Here is a 19917-nt window from a genome sequence, read left to right on the forward strand (position 1 = left end):
CCGCCAAAAGCCTCTTGACACCACGCCTTCCAGATATGCCATCCAGTAAGACTCTCTATGATCTCCCATACCTCAGAGCGATCTGCTGTGGGCTTCAATACCTGGCGGATGGGTAGAGCCTTGAAACTGACCACTGCGTACGACCCTACCTCAATAATGAATATTGTGTCCTGCATCCTGGCCTCATAGAGAAGGTGATGGCCTTGGCCGATTGCTTGCCAGAAGAAAGCTCCCCATGAGATACATCGAAGGCTCGGTGCTATACGATGAAGGATACGGCACACTCCTCTCCACACGAGCTGCACCGCCTTACACAACCAAAGGCAGTGCTTTGGGGTTTCTAGAGGTTGCTGTATACAACACTTACAACCTCTCTCCTGCATCTGGGCTAGCCAACTTCCCACTACCAAGCCTCCATGTGTCCTCCAATCATAAGAAATATGATACCCTCCTCGGCCTCCAGCTATCCCATAGGTGGCGCCAGAAGGTCCATCAGAAAGGCTTCGTGATGCTGTGCTCCGCCCAGTGCCTGCTATGTGACGGCACCCAATCCATGTCCTTCTGTATCAGTATGTGTTTGTCAATCCTAGCAGTGTACTCCAGGAACCTTGGTAGCTTCTTGGCGACTGCAGTGGCCGGCCATAACCACTCTTCCAGATTCCACTCCAGCTCATCAAGTGGCCTGCCCTTCCAAATCCAGAGGCACCACTCCCTAAGCTTCTTCTAGAAGACATAAGGGTCCAGCCGCCATGTCTTTCCCTGAAGGCCAATCACCCGAATCCTCCTCCATAAAAGGACAGCTATCTCCTCATCTTGCTGCCCTCTGCCAAGGGCCAGACGCCCCCCCTCCTGCATGGTGAACAAAGTCCCAGGTGGAGCGCCGCCTACTCTACTTGCCACATGTAGGGGGATACTTGCTGGTGAAAACCTGGTGGCCCATATCTCCCCGGGCTCTATCGGCTCTCGTATCGAGGGAGCAAGCCACTCTTGAGGTATTGCTGCGTCTATCTCCCTTCTCCTCAACTCCACTCCTCTCTGGCAGTCTGATACTCGCTGCAACACCTCCTCGTCCACCATCCTGTACATCTGCCATGTCCTGATGGTATGAGCCGGGCCGGCCACCCCACTAAATGTGGGGGCGCTCGCCAATTTGTGCCCCTTCCCGATCTCTGACCTGGGGGTTCCACATCACCGGCTGACAGTCTATCTCCTCCTGCCTGGGGGGCTCTGGATTAAGGCCTTACGAAAGCCTTGCCACACACGAAGCAAGTTGCGTAAGAAGGGGGATCTGGGGGGGTGATTTGGGATGTCGTGAAGATCCATCTCAGGGACGGCCTCCACTCACCGCCAAGCCTCAGTCTACAATCCTGAAGACCCTCCTACAATAGGACCTTTCAAGTTTGCCCTTCTGGTGTGAGGCCACTGTAGGGACCGGTTGCCAACTGCTGAAGCATATGGTATCTTGGCCATTTCAGCCTTCTCATTATCAGATGTAGGGCTGTCCTCTGCACTGAGTTTCACATATGGAGGCAATGGAACCCCAATTGTTTTCCCCCCCTCCATATTGAAATGCTGCAAAAATTTGGAGATATACTCCTGCCGAGATAGATAGAGTAAGCCTTTCGATCTATCTTTGAGTATTTGCATGCCAAGAATGTGATTTGCATCACCAAGATCCTTCATGTCAAAGCTGCCATGAAGACTTTGCTTCAGTGAGTCCAAGGCATGAGTATCCCTGCCAGCAATCAACATGTCATCAACATACAAAACCAAGATAATCAGGCTGCCATTTGTTGCCTTCTTGGTATACAACCAATAATCCACTTGACTTCTATGAAAGCCTTGGGACTGCATGAATGTATCAAACTTATGATACCATTCTCTTGGTGCTTGTTTCAGCCCTTACAAACTCCTTTTGAGTTTACATACCATTTTTTCTTTGCCTTGTTCAATAAACCCTTCACGTTGTTGCATATATATGTCTTCATGCAAATCACCATGTACAAACGCAGTCTTTACATCCATTTGTATGAGCTCCATATCTTCAACTGCAACCAAGCCCAAAATGGTTCTCAATGTAGTCATCTTGACTACAGGAGAGAAAATCTCATCAAAGTCAATTCCATGCTCTTGCTTGTATCCCTTTGCAACCAATCTTGCTTTGTACTTGGATGAGGAACCAAAAGTGACATTCCTCTTGTAAACTCACTTGCATGGAAGGGTTTTTTGCCCTTTAGGCAATTGCACCAAGTCCCAAGTATCATTTTTTTCAAGAGATTCCATCTCTGACAGCATGGCTTTATACCATTTTTTGCTGTCCTATCTCTCCATTTCTTCCTTGAAGCAAAATGGTTCAGCACAGTGTGTCAACGTGACATACTCAGCCACATTAATTGCACTAGGAACAAACCTGTCAACTTGCTGTCCTGGCTGTTCTTGCACATGTAATGGCTCATTTTCATGGGCAATAGCTGGCTGATCATTTCCTGCATTCATAGGTTCATTTACAGCAGGTATTTGCTGCTGTACAGTGTGCACATTTTGCTGTCCAAAAGGTATTTTTTCCCGGAATACAACCCTATGGACCTCCTCAGTCTTTTCGGGCTGTTTGTGCATGCGATCTTCCCGGAAGATAATGTCATTGCTGCGCACTACTTTCCTTTTCTCGGGATCTTACAATTTATACCCCATTTCACCCTCGTCACCATATTCTAGGAAAATGCATTTACAAGACTGGCTCAAGTTTGCTGCGTTTTTCTTTACGAATGTGCACAAAAGCCTCGCAGTCAAACACTTTCAGATGAGCATATGAAGGTGGTTTGCCCGACCACGCTTCTTGGGGAACTCCCCCCCCCGAAAGATCTGTTTGATGACCGATTTATTAAGTGAACGGCTGCCATAACAGCCTCTGCCCAAAAACCATGGGGTAATGCAGCATGAGACAGTATCATACGGACCTTATCCTGTATGGTTTGATTCATACGCTTTGCAACTCCATTTTGGGGTGGATTATGAGGGGCAGTGAGCTCCTTCTTTATCTCTTTGCTGTCACAAATGCCTGAAAGGCCTTGGACATATATTCCCCACCATTGTCAGAGCGAAGATACTTAAGTGTCTTATCTGTCTGATTTCCAGCCAATGCCAAGAATTTTTTAAACTTGTCAAGCACTTTATCATTTCTACGAATAGGGTAAATCTATACTTTCCGTGTCGCATCATCCACAAAGGTGACAAAATATTTCTTTCCCCCTAAAGATAATCCTGGCATTTGATATACATCCGAATGTACTAACTCTAGAGGAGAGGATTTCAAAGAAAGAGACTTTTTGTGAGACGTTTGTGCATGTTTGCCATAAGTGCAATGATCACAATGCTCAAAATCAGCATAACGAAGACAAGGCAAGTAACCCAAACGAGAAAGCACTTTCATTCCTGTTTGACTTATGTGTCCCAACTGGCCATGCCACAAATAAACGCTTGGCTGCTCGGTCACGGCAACAACATGGTCACGCACACTAGATACATGAAGTGGATACAAAGTATCACTTTTGCAACCTCTGGCAATAATCCTAGATCCCTTACAGATCTTCCATTTTCCATCACCAAAGGTGGGTATGAAAACCATCATTATCTAGCTGGCCTGTGCTAATCAAGCTTTCTTGAGCTGAGGTACATGCCATACATGCTGAACTATAAAGACATAGCCATGCTGAAACTGTAACTGCACACTGCCAATACCTGCAATCTTACATGCATAGTTGTCCCCAAGATGGACAACACCATGTCGACCCCTTGTATAGACGGAAAACCACTCACGATGAGGGGTGACATGAAAGGAAGCACCTGAATCAAGAATCCAGGTATGCATGTCATCATCTATATCTGCAAGTAAAGCATGTGTACCAAAATGTGAAGAGACAAAGAGTACATCACTCCCACTGTCACTGTCATGAGTGACTACATTCACCTCTTCAATTTTTACACTGCTCTTCTTAGGCTGATTGTCCTTCTACTCTTCCTTGCAATCATCTGTCTTCTTGCTTTTTCCTTTCTCTCTTTGCCATTTGTAGCAGTCACGTTTAAAGTGACCCTTCTTGCCACAATGATGGCATTCAACATCTTTGCCATGTGATTTATTGCGTCCCTTGCCATCATATTTGCCCTTTTGCTGTGATTTGCCCTTAGTATGCAAAGTGCTAGAAGACTTACTGGATGCATTGTTCTGCCGATTCATCTCTTTCATAAGTAGAGCACTCTCGACATCAGCATACAAAAGGATCACATTAGAACTGCTCATAGCAGTCCTGAATGTATCCCAACTCTCTGGTAGAGTGCAAAGCAAGAAAGTAGCCTTAAATTCCTCATCAATCATGAACTTCAAGGCAACCAGCTGGCTGAAAATGGAGTTAAACTCACTCAAGTGAGTAGACATTGCTGTACCTTCTTTCATACGCAAATCCATAAGTTTTTTCAGCCAATACACTTTGCTTGTAGCACTCTTCTGTGCATACAGTTCTTCCAGTCTAGTCCATATAGCATATGCAGAATCCAAACCTTCAATGTTGAACAGCAAGGCATCAGAAATTGATAGCTCTATGGTTGAGCGTGCAAGCTCATTCAACTCATCCCAATCATCCTGATCCATGTCCATGGGCTTTGCCCCTTTGGTTTTGATCGGCTTTGCCTGCTTCTTTTGTAACAGGATATTGTAGCACTGTTTTTGCCAAACTGCAAAATTATGTGCGCCTTCAAGCTTCTTTATGTGCATCAAATTACTGCTGTCATTGCTGCCAGCCATGATTTTCAGCCCAAATGTGACAAAAAAACTAGCAAATGCAGGCCCAAACTGTCACCCAAGTGACCAAGGTACAAACAAGTACCAATCTGCAATAAATGACCATGCAGAAGTACAGATTTCAGATCTGTAATTAAGTTTTTAGAAGTGCCAAAACAAGTGCTACAGCATTATCCAACTGATTACAGCTGTTCCAAGGGCATGTGCATCACATTACATGAGAAATCCCAAACTTTCAGCTGCAATTCCTGTTGTACATGTACCTACAAGCATAAAATTTGACACAAACGGTCAAAAGCCCCAAAATTTTGTGCTCAAAGCATCAAACACACATCTGCATTTCCTCTGTCATGCATAGGATAGTCCAATTTTGCCAAAATAGAACAATTTTAGCAAAACCCCCAGATTTTACCAAGTGTTGATATCCAAATTGCGCGGAATTCAACCTGCATGTACATAAAATGACCAAATGCTGCACAAATTTTGCCCAAATCGCAAAAGCCCCAAAATTGCACGGGGTCCAATGTGCCTCAATATCGAGAAATTGGGTTAATTTCAGCCCAATTTGCGCATGTACGTTAAAAGCCCCAAATGTCGGGGACAAAATGTCATAAATTCCGGCAATTTCTGAGACAGATATCACTGTTGCATCTTGCTCACACCAAATCTAGACAAATCCCCAAATTTTCCAAGTCCTGCGTGTATTAATTTTAGTGAAAGAATTTCATTGAAATGTGAAAAGCCCAAAAATTCCCAGGCAAATGTGCATAGACTTTGCGATTTCTGAGTCAGATTGTCCAATTTTGTGTTGAGATCCCCAAATTCGGGAAAAGCCCCAAATTTTTGGGACAATTTTGCACAGATTTGAGATATTGTGCTTGCGCGTGCGAAACCTTGGTTAAAGGGGGAAATTTCAAAGGATTTTGAAGAGAAAAAAAAATTTGATGACGGGTGTGTTGACCCGTCAATCGTGCGCTGTGATGTTGACGCCGCCTGTTCGCTGTTCTCACTGGTCGCCCTGCTGGACACCGCGCCCGTCGCAGGTTCCTCACGCCGCGTCAGCTCGTCACCGTGCAGTCGCCCCTGTCGCCCGTTCGCAAGTCAATCGTGGAGCCCCCGTTGTGCAACCCCCTGTCGTTTTGCAGGTCGATAGTTCATGTGGAGCCCCCGTCATGCAACGTGTCACCTATCACGTAGCTCGACTGGTCACGTAGTTGTCGCCTGCTCCTCAACAGTCCACAAGACTATTACACGAGACTCTGCGTGTCGCCTGCACCTCTCAACAGTCCACAAGATTGTTACACCTATTGATCTACCCCTCAATACCTTGAGTGAGCCATTGGCTCTGATATCAGTTTGTAGGAACCGGTTAGGCACGGAGATCGAGGCAGATAGTCCTTACGTGTAGAGAGAGACAGAGAGTGCGAGAGAGAAGAGTAGAGAGTGAGCACGTTTTTAGGTACAACAACAAGAGTACCACTTTAGGTTTTTAGATAGATATATGTATGAAAGTACAATGTACTAAGGGTGTGTTTACACTCGTGCACATATAAAAGGCACGATGGCTCTTTATTCCCAACAGCCGCGGACTACTAGCTTGCCCAAGAGTGCCATACTTTGATACTCTGGGTCTATGATCCCAAGCCCTCCCTCTGACCGATGTCGGATGATGGTCGCCGAAGCCACCGTGGCCCGGGAATCCCTGGAGGCATTTGACCTGGACCAAAGGAAGTTTCGCACTAGGCAGTTAAGCCGAACTACACAGGATGAGGAGAAGCACCAATATGAGGTGATGTTCCAGGCCGTCGCTAGGAGGACCTGGTTAACCACCAAGGCTCGTCTTGCTAGGGGGAGGCGAGCAGTACTCCAGTAGGTCAGCTTTCTCTGAATAGAGTCGAGGATTGGAAGAAATTGCTGGGCGGGAGTGATGTCGAGTCCCACCTGGAACCCTAGGTAACGGACGATCTGCCCTCTGCTCACCTATCTAAATCCTAGGTGAACGCTCGACTCCATACTAGAGTCCAGGTTTGTAAGGGATCCAACTGACTTTCGCTAGTTGATTTTCACTCCTGCTGCAGTACAGAACACCTCAAGAGTTAGTCTCACTCTCTCCAGCATCAACTCATCGTCCTCTATGTAGAGTGCTGTATCATCTGCATACTCTCGAGTCTAACAACTCCGTCTCCTCTCTCAATAGAAGTCGGAGGCTGCGTAACCTGCTCACACGTGACTTGAGGAAGCGAGACATCGCCTCTACAAAGAGTAAGAACAGGAACGGGGCTAGGGGGCAGTCCTGTCGGGACCGATCTCTCCTGCTGCTGAAACTCCTCCTCGTGCCTACCACCTATGAGAACCCTGTTGGTAGCCGATCTGTAAAGTGCGGAGATCTTGTGGATCCATGCCTGGGGGAAGCCTAACCTCACCATGGTGCCCTCTAGGAAATCCCAGTCCACCCTGTCATAGGCTTTCTCGAAGTCCAGGAGTAGTACGACCAATCCCTACCCCACTTTGTCGTCTCGAAGAAGGTGAATACATTGTCTAGGATGCTCCTATCCTGGACAAAGCCTGTTTGTGTGTCATGAATGATGTCTGGAAGCATAGGGCGTAGTCACCTACCAATCATCTTTGCCAAAGTCTTATAGGCCACTGACAATAAGTTGATCGGTCTCCACTGGGAAAGCTCCAACCGGTCTCCCCCTTTGGGGAGAAGACTGATGATGTCTGTCGAAAGCCTCCCTGGCATTTGTCTTGAAGTGAAAATCTCCTGGAAGGCCATCAATAGGGGGTCCTTCACCACCTCCCAGTAGGTAGTGAAGAAAGCCTTAGAAAGGCCATCCTCTCCTGGGTATTTTTGCCCTTCCTGTGTATGGAAAGCCTCCTCTTGTTTCTTCTCTGTGAAGGGGGACTAGGAGGGAGCGTCCCATCTCCTCTGTGATGAGGGCTGGGATGTGATCCCAAACCTGTTGTCTACATTGCTGTCCTCTAGTTGAGACTGTCTCCTGCTGGAAAAGGCGTCTGTAGTAGTCAATGGCAATCTCAATCACCTCATTTGGGCTAGAACGAGTCTTCCCATACCGATCTTGAAGGCTGTGTATGTGCTTTCTGGAGGTGCAAGGCTGGTGCACCTGAAAAAAACTCCCTGCACATCGTGTCCCCCTTCCGTGCCCAGAAGGCTACTGAGGTGTAGAATAAGAACTTCGAGCGTCTGTTCTCTAGGCCAGCGATGGCTGGTTGCGCGCGCACCTCCTGTGCGTGGAGGGTGGGATCCCTTGGTGCCTCCTGTAATAATCTCTGCGTGGGTGCAAGGTCTCGTCGGAGTGCTCTCTCCTCCTCCTAGCTCTGTTGCCTGGCCTGTAGGGCTGCCTCTTGGTAGATACTACTCAACTCGGCTAGGACCTCTGCAACCTCCTCTGCGATCCGGTCCCTCTTGCCCCATTTCTTGGTTCAAATCTGCTCAATCTGTAACTTCATCTCCTTCGTCCTATAGATTGACTTAGGGATCCGATAGGATCGTGTGTTTAGGGCAAATGTTGGGGGATCAAGTGTCAGGAGAACTGGGCAATGATTGGACAATGTGGTGCTCGCCAATTGCCCACGCCAATTACCCAACCTGGCCTCCACGAGAGCATCCCCACTCTTCCACATAGAACCTGTCCAACCGCTCTAGCAGGACTCCACCTAGCCGCATGTATCCCCAAAAGAAGTCCAGCGACCTCTCGCTCCTGTGGAAGGCGGGGTCTCTCCAAGCATCGCATGCTCCTACTACCAGTAGATAGAGCTCCCATGTCTCCAACTCCTCCCCAGCCATGCCTTGGTAGTTTTTGTCTCCACCTTGCTGGTCCTCTAAAGTCTATAGGTTGTTGAAGTCTCCTCCAACAGTTCAGGAGTCCACCTCTGGGAGTCTTGCCGCAATCTCCACCCAGAACTTGTTGCGTGCCCTAACCTCAGTAGGGGCATAGACATTGAGGACTCCAAGGCACGAGTCCCCAATATCCAATCTGATCCATAGAACCCTCCCTGCCACTATCGCCCCGTGGTCTCGTATGCAAGCGGTGAGACTCGGGCCAAAAGAGATGCATACGTCTCCAGTCCTGCCATGGGCACCGATGGAGTTCTCTCAGTAAGTGTGTGAACTGTCCGGGAGTACCTTTCCTACTCGCTGGGCCTGGGCGGGAGTGAGCTTGTGCTCTTGTAGAAGTAGGAGGTTGATCCGTTCGGCAAGGGCACGCTGCAACTCCTGCCAAACAATCAACTTCCTGGAACCACGTGCCCCACTATAGTGGAGGCTATTCACATTCCAAGATGCAAGATGTAAACTCACGGGGAGACTTGTAACTGACTGAAGAAGCATCTGTTCGGTGTAGAAGCTGTTGATTAAGAAGAGGAACTATGAGACATGCATATACGCTTCTCTGCCAGCTTGGATGGTGAACTCCATTTCCCCATGGTAGCCCTCGGGCGGACCATGGGGATGATGGATGTGCATGGTGGTACACTAGTAGAAACAGGCCGCCTGTGCTAGGGGCCACTCAATCACATCCATCCGTGCACTCCATTGCGGAGGGGCTTGAAAGATAATGCTCAGATGAGGGACCTCAGCCCTAGCCCACCAGTTAATGTCCATCATGCAACATGGCTACTGCTGGGAGAAAAGCGCCAGTCCATCTTCTCCCATCCACTAGAGATGTGGTCTGCCACCTTGCTCTTTACCTCCTCCTCTATCTAAGTCGTCATTCAGTCTCCTGTGTGAGAGGTCTGAAGGAAGAAGGCGTAGATTGGTCCATTCGGTGGTGCTAGATGATGGACCTTGCTGCTCCTAGACTTGCGTACCACGAAGATTCCCACCTCCAGGGGTAGTGGAAACTCTCCGTGCTCCGCAACTCTCAAGTAAGACCACGACCCACTGCAAAAAAACTCCTGTGGTAGCAGCTGCGCCTGTCTTGGAAAAGTGTGACGGGCGGCATGGACAGATGAATTGGTGGTTGTGTGGGGGGGGGGAGGTAGACTGCCGGTGGGTGGAGGATGTCGGCATCTGGGGCTCCTCACCTCTTGTGGGAGGGGGGGTCACTTGTGCTGGGTGGGGATCAAGGGGGGACTGGTCGGCGGGGGTGATGGTGGGGAGGGGGAGGATCAAGGGATGGTGGGGTGGTCGGGAGGCACCCGGTGGGTGTGGAGGGAGGGGGGGATAGTAGCTCTGGGGGAGGGGGGGGGTGTGGACTAGGGTGAGGGGGGAAGCCGTGGGGAGAGGGGGGGAGGGGTTGGGGGATGTAGAATTTTGGGCGAGGTGGCCTGTAACGCATCCGTGGGGGGTGGATGTGTAGGCTTGTGGTCCTGTCGGGTAGGGCGAGGAGGGAGGGGCTGCGTGGTGCTCTGCCAGGGGGTGACGCTCGCCCTCTTGCTCCCTGCTGCTGTGCTTGTGTTTGAGGAGTTGCGTGCGGTCCCCTGCTGTCTCCCTCTTTGTCGTCTTTGTACTTGTGTAAAACCGTCTGTGTCCACCTACGGGCCTGTCGACGAAGCTGCCCTAGCTTCAAAGCGCGTGTACTCTGTTGCCTGGTGCCCAAAGTCATCGCAGCGTAGGCACTGTCCTAGTTGCCCAATCACAATGATTTGTGCCTAAAGGAGTGTTTGCCTGCCTCAATCTCTAGGAATTGTGGTATATTCTTGGTCTCTTTCACTGCCACCCGTACCTTTGGGACTCCCGACTGTCACTGCGTCTGCGAAAGAGGCGGGAAGGACAGCGCCGAAGAGCCGTCCAAAGTCTTCCACCAATTGGTGATACTATATCACTAGTCCGGAAAAGAGAAGGGTGACCGGGTGTCTAAGGAACCTGTTGTGGAGTATGAATGCCTCCATGTGAAGCCGCTGTATCAAGGGACCATGTAGATGACCCCCTTCGTGGAAGCATAAGGTGAACTGGCTAGTAGCTTACGGGCTGCGTCTGCCGAGGCGAGTCATACCATGAAGATCTCTTGGCCCATTAGAACCGCCTCCACGATTTACGTTGTGCCGATGCGCAGCGTGGTGAAGCTAGTCCCTAAGCTGGGCCCTGGATGGGGAGTGTTCTACTACCTGACCAAAGATCGGTGTTTCTTTTAGCTCTAGCTTTGTGGCACGGACGGCTAAGAGCTGTTCCTCAGAGAGGACGACGCGTAAGGTGTTTGACTGGGGGGTACTCGTAGAATGCACCGGCGTCTGACCAGAGGTTTCCATTGCACATCCTTGCTGAGAACCTACCAATCACGCTACTGTGCTGCCAGGGGGGGAAGTGTTGCTGCAAATGGAGCGAGCAATTGGAAGGGGGGGGGGGGGGGGGATGCTCTTTTTTGGCAGTGGGGGAGGCACTGGTCTCCACAGATGGCTAGATCTCGATGGAACACGTGGGTGGGGGACTTCTTGGGTAGGGCCGTAGGGCTAGGGAGGCGGGGGGTGCAGTTATAGGCTTGGGCCGCATAGGAATTTCAGGTGGCCAAGCAAGGTGGGGGGGTGATTAGGCGGGGGGCTAGCGCGGGAGGGGGAGGGGAAGCATGAGGAGGAGGAGTTGACGAGGGAGGGTAGTACAACGCGTTAGGGTGGAAGGGAGATGCAGCTCGACGGGGGGGAGGAGGGGGAAGCGAAGGAAGATGAGCTGGTGGGAGAGGTGGGTGCAACGCGTTAGGCTGGCTAGGGAGTGCAGCGCGATAGGAAGGAGGGGGGGAAGACTGGACGGCGGAAGGAGGGGGGAGGCGTAGCGCTGTGGGAGGCGGGGGGGAGAGCTGGGCGGGCGCGATGGCGGCAATAGCGTGACGGGCTAGGGAGGTGTTTTTTACAAAAAGTACACGAGAGATTCTAGCTAGTGCTCGTTAAGAATGATGTTCACGGATGCTTCTTAGTGATTGAGATTGTGTTTGAAGGGTTGGTCTTATGGTTGGTTGGCCTTCCGTTGGGTGGATGTGGTAAACTTCCCTTTGCACCTATGGTGGCTTCTTCTTCTAGTCTTGCACTTGTTGGGACATGTTTTGATGGAGCCTCGATTGGCATTCTGAAATAGAAATATAGCTTGCTTGTTGTGGGACATAGGCAAACCTCATCCCACCAAAATGCATTTTGAGGCTCTTGATTTGCAAGCCTTGGTTTATGAGTTGAAACAAACAACATTTGTTGAGTATGGTTTTACATATGGCCAATTGGGTCACTTTATCTCATAATGCAACCACGATATTGAGGCACTTCAGCATCGAGTGGATCGAGCTAGAGCTGCCTATGCAAGTGCAAGATCCTTAGGTTTTGTCTCAACAATAGTAGTGTCCCCTCTTGGTTCTATTGGGAAAAATGGGTAAATAAATTTGCATACCACTATGTGTGAGCTCCATCTTACCTCTCAGGAACAAGCTCCAAAGGAAGCTCCTTGGGTATCTGTGGTAAAGTGGCAAGCACTTCAAGAATCACGTTCTGTTCTAGTGCATCCACCCCCAACCAATGTTACTCGCACTTTTCAGTGAGATGAGGCAAAGGATTTTATTCTAAGTCTCAATTGTCTCAGATGTCATAGGTGGGTTTGGCCAATAAAAGTAGTTTTGATTTTTCCTTGCAATTAGATGCTCGAGGAAGATTACTTGCTTGAAGGGGTGCTTTACAACAGTATTCTAATTGAGCAAAAAATTGTTGGTTTGTAGAGGGCTGATCTTGTGGATGTCATTCAAAGTGAGATGGAGAGGCTGTAGACAAGAAAGTTTATAGATGCAAAAGGAAAACAAGGATATGGGATTCAACATGCATCAATTGTTACAGCTGAATTATGATACTTGCAATCTTTCCTAGAGCATTTTGTGACTTTGCCATAGGTTGGGGATAATTCAAATAGCTTGGCCACTTATTCTGAGTGGTTGAATTGTAGAGTTTTAGTTTCTTCAAGATAGGAATTATACAAAATACAAACTATGATGCTTTGCAAGATGAGAAGAGTGAGATAATTGAAGAGATTGCTCTCACTCGATCACTTTGACACAACTATCCTCTTAGTCCTTTGTTGTTTGCATTGGTGATTCATTTGATGCTCTTTCTACCGGATGAGCTAGTGATTGATGGTGAAATCATTTGTTTGGTTCTTCCTAGTGGGGCTAAACTTTTGGGCTAGTCTCTTGTAGATTATTCATTTATGTTTCTTAAGGTGGAGAAGTCTAATCTGGATAGAGCAAGATTAGTTGTATAGAGAGAAATCTGCATGCTTTGGGTTGGTAGGGTGGGTCTATTTCTCAAGGTGAGATTACTAGACATGGATTTATCCCATCGGGGTGGGTGTGGCCCCTTGTGCATTGCTTGATTGGATGTCTTCATCCATTCATAACAAGTTTGCGTGTTGGAAGTCTAAGGGCTGGCCTCTACATGTGCGACTCAAAGTTGCATAGACAATCATGATAATTATGATCTCCTATTTCTTGCCTTTGCTTCCTTGGACAAATAAGTCATTGCAAGAATTGGTGCAGCCAATCCGTTTTATGTTATGGAAAAGGCACAATAATCGTTTGGGTCAAGCATGGTTCTCTTTGGTAACATTTTAATACACCAAAGCATTTGGGTGGCGTTGCTTTGTTGAATGTCAAGATTCATATGCCAGCTTTGTGACTGGCCCTGCCATAATTCTTATATGCGCAGCATCATCCTCACACAAACATTCCTAGGGCTTTTCTTGAGGAAATTGGCATCTCACATGGCCACACTAGAATCCAAGCCTCTTGGTGGCATGCTCTGAATTTGACTCGAGCAGTCAAAACATCAGATCCTTCACTTTACTGCTTGGCATCCCCTAGACTCTAGAAATGAGGCCAAGTCCTTGCAAGATGAGGTTGTGGCCACATGTAGATTACTTAATTGGCTTGATAAGCACATGAACCATGACACATTTAAGAGGATGGCTCATGATACATTTAAGAGAATGGCATAACTAGTTTTGAGGACTATACGAGGTGCTCTCATTCTTGGTTAGTCTTGGCCCTCGGGTTTATTATTATTTTGTATCCATCAATACTTTTTGGTACCTTAGGGTATAGGCTGATTTGGTCATGCTTAAAGGAATAACTTTGGTGACATTCCACTTTGCATGCAATTCAACATTCATTCCCATGGTTGGATTGGATTTTGTGAAACCGGATGATTTTTTGAAATGATCAACCAGTTGGATTTATTCTTTTTGTAGTGTCCGTCAATACTTTCAGGTACTTCAGGGTTATAGGTTGATGTGGTCAAGGCTGGAGGAATGGCTTTGGTGGCATTCCCCTTTGCTTGCATTTCAACCTTCATTCCTATGGTTGGATTGGGATTTGGTGAAACTGGATGATTTTTTGAAATGATGAGTCAATCGGGTTTATCATAAAATGATTAAGGGTAAGAGATGGTGACTGAGAAAACGATAAAGTTTGGTTTGCTCGCGATGCCAAGCTAAGTAGTGTGATTGGTTGCTTCAATTGTGGAGGTCTAAGCTTCCATTTTATATGGAGGCTTCTTTTTGGGGTCTCCCCATAGGGATTATGCATGGTTGCAAGATCTTTAGTGGTAGATGTGTCTTATGTACTACATGTAATGAGACTCTTGTTCGTCTTTTTATCTCCTGCTCAGTTGCTAGACATATCTAGGATTTCGTTTCCCAAGTATAGGCTTCAATGAAACATCAGCAGGCAATCATCTGTTCTTGAGTTTTGGACAAGATGCTGTCCACAGCCACTTTATAGTTGCAACATCCACACCTTTTTTCATTTTTTGCATTGGACTGGCCTTGGACATTTTTGGCAAACAGTCAATGCATTTATTTTTGATTCGGCCTTAGGGATCAGTGGTCATATGGGCCTTGTTCAAGGATCATTATTTCCATGGTTTCGGCTGTTGCGATCCTTGGAGAGGTGGTTGCTCCATGGATGGGTATCATTTACACCACTTTGGTTTTGCCCACTTCATGATTCCCTTTCAATATTCTTGTAGCCTTTTGCTTTTTTTAGTCTTTTGGCTCCATGTGTCATCTTCTATCTATCTTTGAGTATGCTTGGTTGGCCCGAAGTCCCTTAGTAAATATTTTAATTCATTAATTCAAACTTCTTTACAAATAGAGGGTTGGGGGGAGGTGGAGGGAGGGAGCAATTTAAAACAATTTTTGATTTTTCATCAGTGGGCATGCATTTTCACCAGATTGTTCAATGTTAATATATTGTTAGATGTATAACTTTTAAGATCATTCATGAATGGCTTCATATATTAAATTTCTTTCAAGTATGCTGTTCACTGTTGTATTTCAATATGTTTTAAAACTTATACTTTTTAGGATTGTTTCTTCATTTTGTTGAGATTATCTTACATTTACATGGTAATTTGTACATGTCCTATCTTTTTTTAATAATTTCCACGTACCTTAAAAATTTTACATACCTAAAGTCACAAACTGTACCAAATACTATACCTAACGAAGCAAACACTATGTATTGTACTATGTAGCTACACAGAGAGAGAGAGAGAGAGAGAGAGAGAGAGAGAGAGAGAGAGAGAGAGAGAGAGAGAGATCACTATTACAAAAAAAAAAAAGCGAGAGATCACTTTTACGAAAAAAAAAAAAAAGAGAGAGAGATCACCTGCAACAACGCCCATCCAGAGGGAATGAAGGCAAAAGCACTTGCAAACAGATCTCCCACTTTGAGGTCTCCTATTACTACTAGACACATTGTTATCAGCAATGCCACAACAGAAACTCCTAGCTTGGTGAGCCTAAGAGTAGGCATATCTTTTGCGTTAAGTCTTTTTTTACTTATGGATATAACCTGCATAAAGAATAACCAAGAGCTGAATGGAAATAAATTTTATGGTGCATATGCAAGGCAATAAAAAATAAGTATCTGTGTGCACCTTTGAAATCAAAAGCATAAATAAGATCAGCAGCCATGAGAGGAAATACACCTACACAGACACATTACTAATGTTATGTAATGTCACACCAGGTCTTTATATTAGTGGTAGGATGTTGCACAATTTACCTTGATGCTTTTACTGTGATGAACTAAGCTCAGGTGATAGACAATGCCGTACTGATAGAGAAGAAATCTAGAAGCAAAAACAACCTCAACAAGCTTCCCATGAAAAGTGTAAGTCCTGTAATGAGCTTGCTCCTCTTCCCACCATGACTCCCAGCTTGTAGTCCTTGACATCCCAATAGCCCAATTATTCCAATCTTCCCAGTCATCAATAGTCTTTTGCCAATCAAAGCCCAAAGGATTAAAGAGAAATGGTGCAAAAAGCCAAGATACAGCCAGAAACCATAAAGAGATGTTGATTAGGAAATAAGCCGAGATCCTTTCCTCGGAAGCTCCATATACATGATAAACAGTCAAAAGCATACACAGTTCTATTCCTTTGGTAAAGTGACTGCGTGAGTACAATCGGTAGTTCTCCGCAAAAGATTCATGATATGGATAAGAACCATGTGGTGCTGTCTGGTATTTTCTTGCATTGTGGAGAAGGGTTCCGGTGTAGAAGTGGACACTAGTACCCATGCAGAAGGCAAAGAAAACAGAGGCAAGTTGAAGCTGCACGAGGACAAGCCTACACAGGGCTATGAGAAAGCCTCTTTCCAGTCCAATTTCAACACTTGTGGGGAGAATTATGAGCAAACCAAACTGCACACATGACTGAGAAACCACAGAAGCTTGCAGAGGTCCATTGTTCTGAAGCTCCACAAACTGGGACAAAGTTTCATCCAGGCCACTCAAGGCGAGATATAAGCGGCCATAGATGAAGATATAAATGCAAAGAACAACCATCTGCTACAGAACAGTTCAGGAAATAGGTTAGTGACGCTTAATTTAAAGTTTAGGCATTATCATATTCTGAGGGGATTCAAAAAGCTGCCGACATCACACCGTGTTATTGATGTAGTAGCCGACAGTTGTGTAATACAAACTTAACATCCTGAAGAAGTCCAGCTGATGACCGAGACGATAGATGTCACGATTCATTGTTTGTTCTCCATTCGCAAGTGCATTCTTAGCTTGAAAAGCAGCTATCTGATTAAAGCCCACATCTTGTCCCTTGCCTACTTGCATGTACTGCTTATGGATAATGCTACCTTGCCGCAAAAATGTGTTGAATCCTGCATGGCTTCACACTTACACTTTGTGATTTTTAAGGTGTGTTAGATTTAAACAGAGTGATCTCTATTTGCATGTGCACACATAATAAGACTTCATGTTAGGAATTTCAAATGCCACAGCATAGTCATATGATTATTCCACAATTTCCCACACTTATTTTGGCTCTAAGTCACACATGGCTCTTTTTGTTTGGGGCCAGCAGAGAAATCACATTATGCATGTTTTTGCTCTAAGTCATACATGGTTCTTTTTGTTTGGGACCAGTTGATAAATCACATTATGCATGTGTAAACACACACACCAATATGACCCATTTCACTTGTAAAGGTGTATGCATGGCATGTATGATCATACATATGCCACATCCAACCATGTGAGAATACATAGAGGTATGGGAGTGGAGTATGTTCATGCATTATACACGTTTTGTAGCACCATCTGGGTTTGAGAATTACTTAAAGCACCAGATTCACTGTTTGGAGGTGCTTTCATGCCTGGACTTAGTTTTGGGAGGTGCATGCATGACTGTATGCATGCAAATGGACAATCATACATCAAGCAGGTGAACATACCCCTTCGCATGTGTTTTGCATTATTTTCACATATTGTTCATGTATTTTCTTAGCTGATAAGAATGTTTTGGGATCTACATAAGAATTGAGAACCTAAACTTCCAAAGGTGGAAACAGTACTATTTCATGATAACCTGCATAGATCCCTTCATTGGAAAGGACGCCAAGAGATGCCTTGCTGATCCCTCCTCTAGTTATGTGGAAGATCCTATCGAACATATCAGATTGCCCATAGTGAAAGTGGGCTCTGTCCAACACAAGCGACAGTGTTAAGGATGGTCACAAATGGGTCCTATTCAATTTGCATATCTCTTTGCTTGCAATAGTATAACTCAATATTGATCAATTCTTTAAGTCAAGCCTAAAGTAGCCAATTTAGCTAGGTTTCCAGATGTGTGTGACTCAAACCTGAAAGGATTCATCAGACTGGGCCGTCCAACTGTGCCAAAGCTGAGCTCCCTGTTGGGTAGAAACCCTGCTAGAGATGACATACTGAAGAAAAGGAAAAAAGCTTGAGGACTCTACATTGAAAATTATCTTCCCACAAGCTAGTCATGTAATTCTACTCTGAGCACCTGGTGCTGATATGTTTGATCTGTGTAAGTTCCATTCATGAAGGGTAAACAAGTTTTACAGCTACAATGTTGAAGGTTTCAAAATGACTCCTGATTCTTCTCACCTTTCAGTAAAGGTTTTTTGCCGCATTCCTATTATTGAAGGTGGCCCAATCCCATCATCATGTTTTAGAAACTCTTGCAAAAAGTTTCTTATCTTGAGAGCTTCTTCTAGAAAGAAGTCCTGTAAGAAAAATAGTGCACAAGAATAACTTGTTACGAAAACCAGCAGAGCCATTTTTATCTTTTTGAAAATAACAAGAGCACATGCTGTGTATCTATGCTGATTCTAGTTTTCACTTTTGTATGGATACACTTGTAGGCAAAACATTGTGATGGATACACATATGGAGGAAACATCAATAATAAATTTTGCTTGGAAAGCTTACCACTCATCTGAAGTACAAACAGTGTCTAACTCTTTCTCAATTGAGATATCAGTTGATTATAAAATCAATTGAGCACAAGCCTTATGGTTCAGAGGATGACTTGTAATTTATGGATATATCTTTCAGGGATAATCAAGATATTCTCCACATGCCTTTTAGTTATTTTGCAGGTCCTGGACAGAATCATATCTCTATCTTCCAGAACCACAGGACATGCACATATCCTTTAACATTGTACTTGTTGACAATCGTAGTCACGTATAATTGGTGGTCTCTAAGAAGGCAGAATCACCGGAGAATATATTTGAGTCCTCCCTCCTCTCCTCTTTTTAATTTCCTTTCCTGCTCATGGAAAATGATAAGCTTGTACCAATTGCATTTTTTTTTCAGAGAAGAGAAAAAATTTTCTATTATAAGGCTCCTCAGAAAAATTATCCCAATGCAAAATGAAAAATACAAAGCAGCCCTGTAAGGGACTTCCATATCAAAAATTTTATGTGACAAGGGGAAGTCTATTACAAAGCCTAAATGAATAACCAATTGGTGTTAGAAATGCGGGATCTAGAGCATGGCAAAACCGGAAGCTATGGAGGATGAAGAAATAAGTGTAGACTCATGATGGAAAGGACACTGTTTGTTACACAAGTGAATTAGGTTCCAAGATTGAGACTTGGACTCATAAACACAATCTTGTGTATGTGGACAATGACATTGACATTTTACTGAAATGAAAAGAGTACTATCATTGCATTAAGAAAGGAAGCAAGTACAATGCTTTATAGAAAAGTAGGAAACTGCAGTAGGCACCATTGTGCATATGGGATAAGTCACCCTGCATGTCCTTGACCCTGAGACTCCATACAAAGAGGCTGTTTGAGTGTGATTGCTGATTCTCAACACCCCTCCTCAATCACAACTAGGAAAGGCACAAAGTGTATAGAGGCTGTAATGAGAACCACCTGCAAAGTGTGGGCATACCACAGACATGGCAATAAACACCAGAGGCTGTCGCAGAAAAAGCTAAGTGTGGGTACCATAAACATGGTGGACATCCAGAGGCTGTAACAGGGGCCTCACAAAGTGTACAGGGACTGTAATGCCAAGTTACATAAGGAGTTTACAAAGCTTATGGCAGGAAGCATTAGGGCAAGGAAAATACAAGGTTATTAAAACAGTCTATCAGAATTATGAGAGTACAAGGACTGATGAGTCTTGTCCTTCCGATCCTGGTGATCTTCATCTTCTTCTTCCTTTGCTTCATTTTCTTCTTCTTCTTTGACTGCGACTAGATAGGCCTTTTGGGATCTCTTTCTTGCGTGGCAGAACTTCTCGGTGTGTCCGGTCCTTTTGCAGAAGTCACAAAAGAGCTGATCTTTCTTGCCTTTGTACCTGTTGCCAATATATAATGCATGCTCATCTCTAGAGGTACTTGGTTCTTCTTTA

At 45.6% G+C, this 19917-nt stretch overlaps 1 protein-coding gene across 2 annotated transcripts in view; it reads right to left on the minus strand.

The window, feature by feature from the left end:
- LOC148038534 (callose synthase 3-like) overlaps positions 1 to 19917 on the minus strand; it is a 169105-nt gene that overhangs the window by 15170 nt on the left and 134018 nt on the right. For both annotated transcript variants that reach the window (XM_087673168.1, XM_087673176.1), the window contains 7 exons: positions 18151 to 18269; positions 17880 to 17963; positions 17606 to 17718; positions 16669 to 16898; positions 15787 to 16569; positions 15659 to 15709; positions 15388 to 15573 (listed from right to left, as the gene is read on the minus strand). In XM_087673168.1, coding sequence (XP_087529294.1) covers positions 15388 to 15573; positions 15659 to 15709; positions 15787 to 16569; positions 16669 to 16898; positions 17606 to 17718; positions 17880 to 17963; positions 18151 to 18269 — 1566 coding nt within the window. The remainder of the gene's footprint in view (positions 1 to 15387; positions 15574 to 15658; positions 15710 to 15786; positions 16570 to 16668; positions 16899 to 17605; positions 17719 to 17879; positions 17964 to 18150; positions 18270 to 19917) is intronic.

The sequence above is a fragment of the Lygodium microphyllum genome, chromosome 3 (assembly GCF_053477565.2).
Source record: "Lygodium microphyllum isolate KBCC chromosome 3, Lygodium_microphyllum_v1.1.10, whole genome shotgun sequence".
Lineage (NCBI taxonomy): Eukaryota > Viridiplantae > Streptophyta > Polypodiopsida > Schizaeales > Lygodiaceae > Lygodium > Lygodium microphyllum.